The following is a 13,065-nucleotide window of genomic DNA, read 5'->3' as shown; positions in this document are numbered from 1 at the left end:
GTTTCAAACATTTCACTTGTGCATGCAGAGATCATCAGAGACTAGAGACCTTAAAGTGAATGAAGATGATAGCTTTTTTAAACATCATATGGAGAGCCTAGTTGTTTTCCCTGAATAATAGCCGTTATGTATTTTAATCAATTTCACAAAATCCTTGTAAAATCTGATTTTCATTTAACAGATAAACAACAATCTTTCTGTCTTTAGTCAAGAACAACAAAAAAAGAATACATTATTTTGGTATTTATTTTTCATGCACTATTTTAATGAGCAATGTCACAATAAACATGAGATCTTTTAACATAGCAACAAACAACTGATTGATTATAATATTTACATATTTTTAAATATATACAACCCCTACAATGATTAGATTTAGGAAATAGATGAGGGTTGGGGAGTTGTGCGTACATGATCTCAGAACAGCAAAACTATAAAGTGATTTTTTTTGGTCAGAACAACGGGGAACTCAAGATTATTGGAAATTTCAAAGAAGAAAGACAAAAAAACAAAACACACACACACTGAGGGGGAAATTATTGCCATTGTATTTATGTTACAAAACAAAACTATTTTTACAGTTTAAAAAAAAAAAAAGCAAAAAAACTTCCTCATACTTTAAAACTACCAACAAACACAGAGAGGATGTGACGGAAAATCCCAGCCAAGTCTCTTCGTATATGACTTTCTGCATATCGTGCTGTGACACGTCTCAGAATTAGTCATCTGGTTTAACTGATTCACGATGCATTAATTAGTCATGCTGGAACTGTTTTATTAAAGATCATTAAAGTGGTGATAAGCTTGGCTGTGGCCAGCCTTCTGTGACATATTCCTATCCTTCAAAAAGTATTACTGCAGTGATGCAGCTCTAATATGTCCAAGTCACAGTTTGAACTCAGGGCCTTACAGGTTCATTTGAGTGTGAACAGGGGAATGATAAGGGTCCCTGATATGAATGGACGGTGTACCTGCTGAGACAATACAATGGCTCCACTGAGCAGGATCCCTGAGCCAAAATCCCATCAGTCCTAGCAGTCTTCATGCCTGTGCTCAGGCTATCTTTTATCATTTCCTTGTTCTTCCTCCAGCATGTATCTGATTGTACTCCCTTTTAAATGATATAATAGCTTGTGTGCAGCTCATTCAAATCTGAACATAATTTTCTGACAAGGTAAGATACTGCCAAGTAAAAAAAGACACAAAAGGTCAATAGATATGTACCATGACAAAAAAGTATATTTTCTATGTGATGTTCAATTAAAAGACACACAGCTAAAAGGATACGTGCAGCTTTTCCATTCCAAGGCAAGGCAATGTTATTTTTTCTCCTCAGATCCATTACAACCGGTTTGAGTGGATGTTTGCATGCATGACCCCAGTGCCATCTGCTGCCCTGAAACGTGTTTGGCTGGTTTAACGGTGCCTTCCAAATTTTTCCTGACACAATTCCCTCACTCACTCTCAGTTGTTTCCTAAGAACCCTCTAAATCTTACGCTGTTGGTCGAGATTTAAACACACGCGGCATTATGCATGGTACAGCTGGATTCAAATCGGATGCCATCAGCCTTTAAGCATCCTCGCACACTGAGGATATGTAAAGCAAGGGATTGTGTTCAGCAGACAGTGGTCTGTTAGGAAAATGAAGCTCTTGTCAGGAGAGGTTAGATCAGTCTGCTTCATTTGCCTATAACTGCCTATTTATCTTCAGTTAGTCACATAAAACACTCCCCCGCGTAACAGCTCCCAGCTGCACCCAGATTGCTCCAAAGTGAAACCAAGATCAGATTTGCGACCTTCAGGTCTTTAAACAGCCTTCAGGATTGTTAATTACCCCTTTCATCTCTTTGCCCTTCAGGATGCTGACAGTCATGTGCAACACGTACTGTTTGGACACAGCTTATATGATAGTGAAATATCATAAAGATTTCAGGTACATTTAAATTGGCAGATACTGTACTTAGAGTGCAGTGCCCTAGCAGTTTCTAGACACGGGTTGCAACTTTGATTCATAAGATTCATTTAACAGCTTCAACCTTTAACTGTCCCCTCCAGAATGATTGGCACAACTACGGATGTTTAAAAAATGTATTGTATTTTTTTAAAATTTAATAAATTAGCCTTTTACGGCAGTGGCATTATCTTATGTGTAGAAAAATCCGACTTTTAATTTGATTGCATTGGTTAAGTGGTCGAAAAACACTCCCAATTTGAGAAAATCACAGGTCCCACACTTATTGGCACCTCTAGGAAAAATAAATGTTAGTGGAACATTTAAAATATATATGTTCCTTATATTTTTTTAACCTGGTCCAGATTGTCTCTTAAGATTTAATTGTCAATCCATCATTTCCTGTTTATATGGTGTATAAATGTGACATTATACAGAGGCTATTTTTTTCTCAGCCACTCTTCAAAATAGAAAAGATTAAAAAAAAAAATGCAATTCAAGTAAGACAGATGTGTGTTGATATTCATGAATCAGTATCTGGCCACATGAAAAGAACCCTAAGCTTACAAATAAGCTGCAAAAGTGCTACACACTAAAAAGAGAATGCAGCGCCAACTCAAATGAATTACTTCAATTGGTAACACGTGGTTGGATTAAGTAGATCCAACTAAATTTATTTGGTTAATAAGTTGTCGAACTAAACCATTGTAAATAAATTAAGGTAGGTTACCTTAATTCAATTACTTGTTACCAATTGAAGAAATTAATTTGAGTGAGAGCTGCAATCTCTTTTTAGAGAAAAGAGAACTCTTTTGTAAAAGTTTCCATTGTAGCAATTCATGTTGTCTGTAAGTCAGCTGATTCCTTTGGGAGCATGTCAGGGAAAATACTTCTCTGTCCTACCGTCACAAGACTAAAAGTGTGACATTTTCCAAACTCCAGACTCACATGGTTTGGGCAGATGAATGAAAGACTGTGGTTTTCATAAGCAAACTCTCTAAAAGGATCTGGTGATGAACAAAACATTGAAATATGAGAAAAGTCCAAAATCCAAATGTTTGGTATGGCAGAGGACATGTCATGCTGTGGAATCTTTTAGCATGCGTCATTAACTCTTTGAAATCCCAGGACATTTTTATAAATGTCTGATGGACTACTCCAGAAGAGTGAAAATGGGTTATTACTGGGTCTGTTAGTTGGTTAGTCTGTTAGTTAGATGATGATCCAAAATAAATGGTCAAATCAACACAGAAATACTTCACCAGACCAATAATTAGCATTTCATGACACCTCCTTTAATGGGCTATTAAGAAAGGACCCGGGACTCTGGAAGATCTAACGAGGACGGAGGTCCAAGATTCCTCCCTTTGTATGATTTAACTTTGCTAAATATCAAAGGAGACAACGTTCAGCTCAGTTGGCTAAGGGTGGTTATACAGAGTTTTAAAAGCATTTCTAAGTTCTTAGGCTTTTCACAAGTCTTCTTGTGGTGTAACAACTTCTAATTTTTGTATGTATTGAAGAAATAAAGTCCTAGACTGCAGCTTGAGCAGATTCGAAGAAACTGAAACATGTTCTCTCCTGCTACAACAACAAGGAACTGAACAATAGGGATATGATGGATGTGGACTTTAATTTGAACGGTTGCTTCATGTATATCAACAATGTGACAATCAGCAGCCCTGATTTCAACATAATCATGAGCATGCACAGGCTCTGTCTCACTCTTAGGATACAATTTCTTTTAATTTACACAGTTGTGAAAGAAATACAAAATCAAAGCTGATTCCTTAAAATCATAAGGGCTTTCTGCGGCAGGATGAACCCCTCTGGTCGTCTCTCAGAAATTGCATCTGGTTTTATCAAAGAAAAACAATGTTTTATTCTCAGTAATGACATTACACGTTCCTTCAACTGGCAATATCATAAGTGCATGACATATTAGGCAAAAGACTGAAAACGAAAGAAATGCAGCAGTGTAGCAGAACAACTTTGATGCCAACGTTTAAGATAATGAGGCGGTGTAGTGTCAGTGAATGTCACATTATGTAAAGAAGGGTCACAAATGCCAGATAAGTCGGGCAGAAGATTAGACATGAATTTGCTTGTGAACACAGGCCAAAGAAAGACGCCTTTTATTGACACTGCTTTTATCTCGAGGCCAATCAAGGACCAGTCATTTGTCAGCTGTCTGCTGGAACCAGCTTGGGGGACACAGGGGCAAACAATTAACCGCATGGCATTTCATAGTGTCACGATTAAACAAAAGGAACCTGCACTATCAAAGAGCTGGGCCTTTTCGGAGGCAAGCTTGTAACAGATTCAGTAGGAAAATATTTGGAACTGTTGCTGTTCACTACAGCCAGTTGACAATGTCATTCAAGTTTTCTAATAAAAAAAAATAAAAAAAATGCTACAATTTGCATGACGGCTTGCTGGTAACATCAACATCTCTTTGACTTATCAGCTACAAATTCCGTTTCATATTTAACAGCACATTCAACTCCTAAAAAGGACTTTGGTGAAATAAAAACAATAGCAAACTTTATTTGTATCAAACTTCAACAAACACATAGAACCTAATGAGAGAGAAGCATGTGATGGCAAAAGAGCAAGCTTTACATTCCCTGTAAATATTAACATTTACTTTGTATGTCCTTACTGCACTGCATTTTTGGGATACAAAAAAAAAAAGTTTTATCTTTTTATCATTTAGTTTTATCGTTACTGAATGATCAAGCATGCTTCCCAAAGGACACTTCACAGTGTCAGTATCAAAACATGTAACATTTACATGTTTGTCACATGCTTTGACAGCCATATCAACATGTGTTCCTTTGGGACTCTTGTTTTCATATTTGCTTTCATAAAAAAAATAAAAATAAAACAATGTTAATGGTACCTTTTTAGAGCTTTTGTTTAGCTTTTCATCTGCAAAAATTTATGTAAACACACCTTTTGAGGCCTGAATGCCAATAAGGCACAGCTTGTAAAGGATTTCAATGCAGTATCAATACAAAGAGGAACACAAAAAGAAAAGGGGGGAAACAATCGAAAACTCTTGTAAACAGCGTAAACACACCTATATTTAAAAAAAAGGCAAATAAAAAGCACGTTCAAATGTTACAGTTATGCACAACAGCATGACAAATATAAATTAATGAAATTATCACTTCTCTGCCTCTCTCCAGCCTCTTGCATTCCTTCCAAACTTGTAAACCAGTCTGCGCCCATCCACTCGCTCTAGGATTTCTCTCTTGTAATAATATCTGTAACAGAGACAGGAAAGATATACATTTCATTTCAGGTAGGTTAACAAAAGGTCAAATGTTTTTTTTTTTTTTTTTTTTTTTAAAGTCATTTTTTGAAATCTAAACTGCCAGTTTCGTTTTGTGGCTTTCTCTACTATAATCTAGGTGTTTGCCCAATAGTATTTTTTTTATTATTATTTTACACCCATCATAAAAAATAAAGTTGCCCTTTAGGTCACACTTAAAATGTCAAATCTTCCCTTTTGTCTTATACAGTAAAACATATCAAAAATGTGTTTACAGGCAGGGAAAATGAATGAACAACTTATCATTCTCATAAGAAAAAACAATTTTCCACCCATCTGCACCATGGTTATTTCTCGCCAAGCAAATATTTTGTTCATAGTACTGGCAGACTTAGTTTCAAAAACAAACTAGTTTTGTTTGTTTTTTAAATGAAATTATGTTTCCATTTGTATCTTTAAAGACATTAAAGCAATGTAAAAGTGCTTATTTTGAAAAGCAAGCTGCTTTTGTAAAAATAAAATGGACCAAAATTCAACAATTTTAGAGGATGGATACTTAAGACATTTGACACAATCCATACAGTTTAATAAACAATTTATGTGAATTTCTAAAATTATCTATACTGAAGTTTAGGAAATGGAGAAACATTTTGTTTTAATCAAACTCACCTAAACCAGGAAAATAACTTGTCTGGTTTAATGTCAAGATGGCGAGAAAAACAGATCATATGTCTTTTTCCAAACTGTATGTAAAATTTGGGTTTCAACTGTTTGCCCCTAGGTTACTCAACCCTGATTTAATCTAAAGGTGGTACGCTGTTATAATTATGTTATTTGACACCATTTCTTGTTTGCCCTTGCGACACGTCAGCACAGGAACACAACAGTTGCAAACATTTTAACGCTTTCTGTTTTTCTGCACTTAATCGACTTACATTTCCCTCAAGTGTTACATTCTTGTTCTGGAGAACAAAACTGAACAGTTTAGTTGTTTTTTCCCCCTATATTTTCAATAATAAGCCTGTTTTTTAATCTTAGCACTCCACTTCCTCATTTTCTAATAGCATTTTTTTTTTCTTTTAAGGACAACAACCCATCCATTGCGGGAAATCAAGACTAATGTTCCCGACCAGTTTATCAGTATTTATTAAAAGAGGCAGTTCATGATGTGAAAATAAAAAATATATATTTATTCATTTTTGTTAATATTGAATGTATGTACTTATAACTGTATAGAGCTTCTCACACAGACATTTAGATGATAGATTAAGGAAATACTGCATGAAATAAAATAATTTTCAGTTTTATTCAGTTTATACAGACTTGTAATATATATTTAATTTAAATTAAATATATATTTTGGCCATATTTCTTTCTATCATTATTTTCCATTGAGCGAGAGAAACACAGTCTTTGGGGTTGCAAACGGCAAATCATCTGACATCACCAGAGCAATTAATAATAACAACAACAATAATAACATTATTATTATTATTATTATTATTATTATTATTATTATTATTATTATTATTATTACTATTATTATTATTATTATTATTATTATTATTGGTCAAGACAAGGAAAAACTCAGTGCTGAATTTCATACTCGTTGCAGATTTCACAAGCTGAGGCCAAACTAAGCAAAATCCCCGCCGTACAGTCATAGTCAAATGCTGCACGTAGCGATGGAACAAATGGGCAAACCAGAATAAAAATCCTACTTCATTAGCCGTCTGAATTTTGTTTTATGAAAATGAATGGGTTCTCTCGGCAGTCATTCCCACAGTCATGTCTGAGTGTTTTTATGGTATGCAAACAAGAGGTTTTGTATTTGTATAGCTACATTGGTAAAAGTTGTGTGGCCATACCTCATTGCACGACTTAGTTTCTCATAGGTCATGCTACTGTTATTCTTCTTCTTTCCCCATAGCTGAGCCACGGCCTCAGACTTCAGGAAACGAAACACTCCCTCTGTTCGATCCTCCCACTTGATCAGCCCGGGGTTCCGCTCTGGGTTCAGAAGAATGTCCCTTATGAACTCCCACAAGTGAGTCCCTCTGGGATCTTTTTGGGACAAAAACAAGAGGCAGTAAAGCGACTGATCGACACCCAGTCAGTGAAACTGCATCTAAGCTGTGTTTCTGTTACTTACTGTGTTTTTTGACCTGATGACTTCGACTAAAAGACCGTTTAATGTCTGAAAGAATACATTTAAACCTGGTGAGAGGGCATTATTTATCAGTCAGCTCCAACTACTGTGTTGCATAAAACATTTTTTTTCTTACCAGGACTAGAAGGGGTGGGGGAGACATTGGGAGCAAGGGGGTGAACTGAAGGATCATAAATCTCTGATAAAAAAACAAAAAAACAACAAAGAACACCATAAAAACATTAGTCAGACAACCATTTGAATTAAATGTTGTTTTTTTTAGGAATACTCCAGGTAGATATATTATCTTTACCTCCAGGCGGATAGCTGGGATCTTGAAATGGACATAGATCTGCTGGGTAAATGGGTAAATGTGAGTGGAAGGAGCATTATTGGGAATCAACTAAATAGCCTCAAGCAAACCTTCCCAAACAGCATTGATGCTGTTTTTCAACTTACTTTCATGTTTGAGCTCCAGCTGCCCGATTTCCAAATGGTACTGACCTGTGCGGCAATGACAAGGGAATAGAAAATACATGTTAGCACAGACATCGTTTTTTTTTCTGCGATAATGTCAAGATTGAACAAATTCATGGTTAGACATTCAATTCCATAATTTGTTTTCACTAACCAATGTAAACTGACCATGAAACAGGTCTGGGCTGTATGGATTTCCATGACAACTTTTAACAAGAGAGGCTGGGTATCGTTAATTCTGCTTTTTTTGTATTTCTGATGACAGAGGAGGGAAAAGAATTGAGCTGATGAGCTGGCATGAGTAAGCACATATGAGCAACCTTTGGACCTAATTGGGAAGCCTTTGTGTTACCAAGTGTAAGCTGAAGCTAGTGGTAACAATGATTGTCTTATATTTCTATTTCTGGTTTTGTTTGAATCTTTTTAATCCTTGAATCATTTTAATTGCTTTTTGTCTGTATTTACTAGTTGAAACATGAGCAAATATTGTATTCTACTAGCTCCACATTGTGCATGATTTGCGGCTCGAATGCATTCCTGCAGTACAGAAAGTAAAGAGGGAAAACCAACAATGCTTTGCGAGGCAACCCGCAAGATCAGTGTTGTGTTTAAAGATTTTGTTAGCATTTCTGCTTTGATGTGAGGATTGCTGTCTGATAAAAATACTTTGGACACTAACTAATTTTGAGTTGCATCTATGTTTTCAGCTCTGCATATCCAGCCATAGCTTTAAGTTATTTTGTCTCAATATCCAAGAATGGCAACCGCCATATAAATAATGTTTGTGCAAGGAAAGTCAATTCAATTAAGTTTTTTTGTATAGCGCCAATTACGCATGTTATCTCAAGGCATTTTCCAAAGTCAAAGTCAGTAATTCAGCTGTGTCTTCTTGCCAGGAAGACTAATGACAGGACTGAAGTTTTACTTTACCCTTCTTTGTAAACTGGAGGTTAAACATGTTATACCAGGTATTCTGGCACTACTTTAGTTTGGAGTACTATTACCTTCAGATGCCAGATAAAAGATGATGTGTTTTTCTCTGTCGTTACTTCACAGACATGAATATGAGTTATCTCGGTGGTTTTGTAAGCTAAAGTCTACACCTGACATAAGATAAAGGTGATTCCCTGAGGCTCCAAATGTCATGTTTCTTTGCAAGCTCTAATTAAAATCAATAGATGAGTAATTTTCTGCCCTTGTTTACCTTTACCCCCACTGTGATTTGTCAGACAAGCCACTCCAGAAAGAGAAAACAACAAATCTATCATCTCCCCTCGATTTAAGCACTCCAGCACCATGCAGTGCAACCCCTGACCGACTTCTTGATCCCTTCTCAGCTTCACTCCATCGACACTCTGTCCCAAACACACAACTCTGATTACACAGCCTCTCTTTTATTGGTAGTAATCGTCTTTTTTTCTCTTTCTCTCTCTCTCTCTCTCTCTCTCTCTCTCTCTTTCTCTCATATACTCACCACCCGATTTGAGCTCTGTGATGCTGTTGTAAAGAATGTGTCCCACGCTGCCAGCAGCACGGATGAAATCATGGTAGTTCAGGCTGCAAAGCTGATGGCCGTCCATGTCAAAGTTTTGGAAGGGAATGCTGGAGGCGTCAATCTGGTGGATGTCCATGACCTGCTGCAGCCACTCCCACACCTGGTACTTGCTCCAGAACTGAGGCTGGGAGTCGTGGGACCACAGCCGACTGGTGTAACCAGGCATCACCAGTGGACCTGGACACAGAGCTCGATAATTAGAAAACAAATCCAAATTTGCAGTTTGCAGTTGTAGACCACCGCTAATTAGGAAAACCCGTTCAAATGTTTTAAAAGATCTGGAAAACAATTCCTTCAAGGAACTCGAGGCATTTATCAGTCAGGGATCCTCAATTCAGGCTCCTGGTTTTAGAGCTTCTGCCCCACCAGGTGTGTAATACATCATTGCTAAATGATTTTCACTCAGTGTTCTCACATCACAGGTATGGGTTCCACAGAAGGAAATTAAAACTTCAAACCGAATGTTCTACCAGATTTTCTTCAGACATTCTTGGATGTTAGTTTGACAATTTAATCAAGTGATTGATGTTAGGTAAAACTGGGCGAATAATAAATAGAAAGAATACTGCTAATTTAATTCTAACCCTAAGAGTGTAGGCTATAGTCCTTACCATCATGATAAGGGATAGTAGGTCCCCAGGTGGAGGTCAGAGGGCTTTCCAGGGTGGTGGATGGAGTTATGCTCATATTGCAGATAAACTCTGATGTACCATGGCCCAGGAGCTAAAGTATGAGAGGAGATTTGAGAGTTGTCATACTGTTAATTAGGCAATGGAAAAAAAAATCAGCTTGTATCCATACAAATTTTATTTTTTAATGGGTTTTGTCCTGGCAGCTTAAAAAAGTAGTACTGGTGGGGCTGATTGCCTTTCAGTGTCAGTGGTAGATTTTTCTCAAGAAAAGGAAGGAGACAGGATAAACAAGACTGCACCCACAGCCTTTCCAGTAGCAAATCTAATACCAACCTCATTAGATGCTGCGTGTTTCTTGTGTGTACATGTAACTGTGTGAATGTGGCGGCTTCCTTCTATAAATGCTGTGCGTGAATGTCTGCTTGAGTTTGTATGCAAGTGTGCACAGAAGAGATTGTCTTTAGTCAAATTGTGGTACCTCCAATCTCCACAGCAGCCCCTTTCCAGCCAAGGTTGTGAACATGGACAAAAGCTATGCCATACAATCATTGCTTTACAGTGGGTTTTCAAATGAGCTCATCATGCCATTTAGGGTGACAATGACTGGGGTTGCTTAATCATCCTACCATAAAGCTTTACATGAAAACTGCATTATCAAGTTGATACATTACATATAAAAGAGCGCTTTCTAGAGCACTAAAAAGCAGGGGCACAAAGCATTCTGTGTCTGCACCGTTCACGCATTTTCTAAGCAAATTTGTCAGTTGGCTTTTGCTTCTTGAAGGAACTTCATTTGTTTAGGCACAGCTCAAAAACAGTTTAATTTGTGTCTCACGATTGGAACTGCATCGATTGCAAAGAGCTCAAATTAACATTTCCATAACGGCAGAAACTTTTTTCCATGTGAGTTGATTTTATCAACTCAGTTAACAGTCAGTCATTCTTAACAGTTACAGGTATTTGTCAAGATTTCTGTTTTTGACCTTGTATAATGTAAATGTAAATTGTGAATAAAGGCATGTTTCAGACTTAACTCTGCGTGTATTTGCATGTGATGCAAATGTACTTGTATCAGAATTTCACCAGCTCGACTGTTTTGATGGCAGAAGTTGTGCAAGTGCACAATAGCTGGCTTGTAGTTTTCATGGGACACTGTTAATATTAGATTTTAACAGTGGGTTGCTGTTACAAGTCTAACAAGTGCTGCATTCTTGACAAATGAGGCAGGTAGTTACTCATTACTCATGTTAATAATGGCACTGCTAAAGTAAAACAGGTGCTTCACAATCTGCTGTCTGTTTTCATAGCTTTTTCCCCCCCACAGCACATTTTCTAGCATGTATAAAATTAAGAAAATTAGGTGTGTGGAGACTTTAAATGGGGCAGTCACCTACTGTCTGAGGTCATAATGATTGCTGACCTATTTTAAGTGGCTGCAGCATAAATCTAAGCCGTCATATTTCCCTTGAATAATGTAGGTTCTATTTTATTGTAGGCAGTAAACAAAAGTACTCATTACACACCATGACCTTAATAGTAGTATAAGAGCAAGCTACCATGTCACTGACAAAAAAATCAAACACCTTTCACCTTAGAGATCTGGCAAATCAGTTTTGAACTGAACTTAGTGTTGCTTTTTCAACCCCGAGTTCGTTCAGGCAAATCAGTTTTGGAAAGCATTTAGTGTTGATTTTTCAACTGTATTTTCCTTTGAGACCGCTGTCACCTGCCGACATACCAACTCCTCGAATGACAACGTGCCGAATCTGTTCAAATGTGTTAACCCTTGGTGTCAGTCACTGCCAAGCACATACTGTATCTTATCACGAAGGCAGTGAGTGGCGTACAACAATCCGAAAGTCAGTTTTATATTATACCATAAGCTGAGTCATGGGACGAGATGACTCATTTTCCAGAATAAGAAGTGACAAGGTGTTCGGCTTGTTCTCAAGAAGAGTCAAACAAAGATTATTTGCTTTCATTTTCCCATAACTGTCATAGAAGCAGAAAAGCTCACAAAGTTTGTCGGTTTTCTGTTTTTGAAAGCTCAAATATTGGCTTAATCTGTGTAGAAACCTCACTTAATTCAGCCTGCATTCTTGCTTTAAGTTTAGTTAAATTACACTTACTGTAAACACAAGTTTTACTGTAAACATGAGATGCTTGAAAAGGAATTAAAAAAAACTTGCTGTTAGGTTGATTAATATAAAATTTGATACATACCAGAGCAGAACAATGCGGCCCCACTGGACCCAGCTGATAGAAGACCTACGTAGATCCTCTGCTGACCCAGGCGGCAGATCGTGCCAGCTTCTGGTGATTTGAGAACTGAGGTTTGCTTATGCCGAGAGCTAGATCAGCTTAGCTCCTCGGTGCTTTCAATCAACAGACAAACACAGGCTCTACAGGTGCTACCCCACCACAATGGGATTTTTTTATCCAGTTAACTTCCTTATCACACTTCGATTGGCTCTCTACAGGTTCATACAAGGTAGGTATTTGCATAACACACACACGCGCACACACACGCAGGCACTGCATGCACGCACACACACGCGCCTAAGATAACTTTTACATTCCTCACCGGCACGTTTCTTCTCATGCTCCTTACTACACAAGTGCCTTTTCACTCACGCAAAAAAACAACAACAAAATAACAAAAAAAACACACACACAAACACTCACACACATATCCAAACGCACTGATGCCCCGCAAAGAAAATACTGAGATGTTTAAAAAGGCTGCATACATGGTTGCTTGAGCGGGGTTAAACATTAGAGGAAAAAGAAATTCTCCTTGTGTTAATATGTAGTGCAATATTCAGTACAGTGAGATAAATACCGACCTGACAGGTTAGGTAGGAGGACCTAAGAAATTTAGTTTGTACTTTGTACTTGTAAACTAGGTGGAATTGCAGGAAAACACTAAAAGCTGAGGCTGCAAAACAACAATTTCATTGAATGTGCACATTTACAAACGCTTCAGAGTTTATCTCAGTTAATTGCAAGTGGTTGGAGAATCA

General features: G+C 37.3%; 1 protein-coding gene across 2 annotated transcripts; it reads right to left on the bottom strand.

The window, feature by feature from the left end:
- Positions 1-3,976: 3,976 nt before the first annotated feature.
- Positions 3,977-12,528, bottom strand: ehf (ets homologous factor). 2 transcript variants are annotated; one of them, XM_012853279.3, is made up of 9 exons: positions 12,266-12,528; positions 10,022-10,133; positions 9,330-9,587; positions 7,838-7,882; positions 7,692-7,730; positions 7,515-7,577; positions 7,382-7,426; positions 7,098-7,293; positions 3,977-5,221 (listed from the first exon to the last, which is right to left on the bottom strand). In XM_012853279.3, the coding sequence occupies exons 2-9, from the start codon at positions 10,095-10,097 to the stop codon at positions 5,122-5,124; spliced, it is 822 nt and encodes a 273-aa protein (XP_012708733.1). In that variant the 5' UTR covers positions 10,098-10,133; positions 12,266-12,528; the 3' UTR covers positions 3,977-5,121. The 2 variants fall into 2 exon arrangements, with proteins under 2 accessions (XP_012708733.1, XP_012708732.1); XM_012853278.3 differs by having other exon boundaries at positions 7,692-7,733; positions 12,266-12,527.
- Between the last annotated feature and the right edge of the window lie 537 nt (positions 12,529-13,065).

This window comes from Fundulus heteroclitus, chromosome 2 (assembly GCF_011125445.2).
Source record: "Fundulus heteroclitus isolate FHET01 chromosome 2, MU-UCD_Fhet_4.1, whole genome shotgun sequence".
Classification (NCBI taxonomy): Eukaryota; Metazoa; Chordata; class Actinopteri; order Cyprinodontiformes; family Fundulidae; genus Fundulus; species Fundulus heteroclitus.
This window is presented reverse-complemented; position numbering and strand designations above follow the sequence as displayed.

What these genes read in the sequence shown, in the direction of transcription:
- ehf (XM_012853278.3), bottom strand. Translation starts at nt 10,097, where the DNA reads ATGAGCATAACTCCATCCACCACCCTGGAAAGCCCTCTGACCTCCACC. An exon ending in GCTGGAGCTCAAACATGAAA is followed by an intron (nt 7,734 to 7,837) that starts GTAAGTTGAAAA and finishes CCATTTACCCAG; the next exon opens with CAGATCTATGTCCATTTCAA. An exon ending in AAACTAAGTCGTGCAATGAG is followed by an intron (nt 5,222 to 7,097) that starts GTATGGCCACAC and finishes TCTCTGTTACAG; the next exon opens with ATATTATTACAAGAGAGAAA.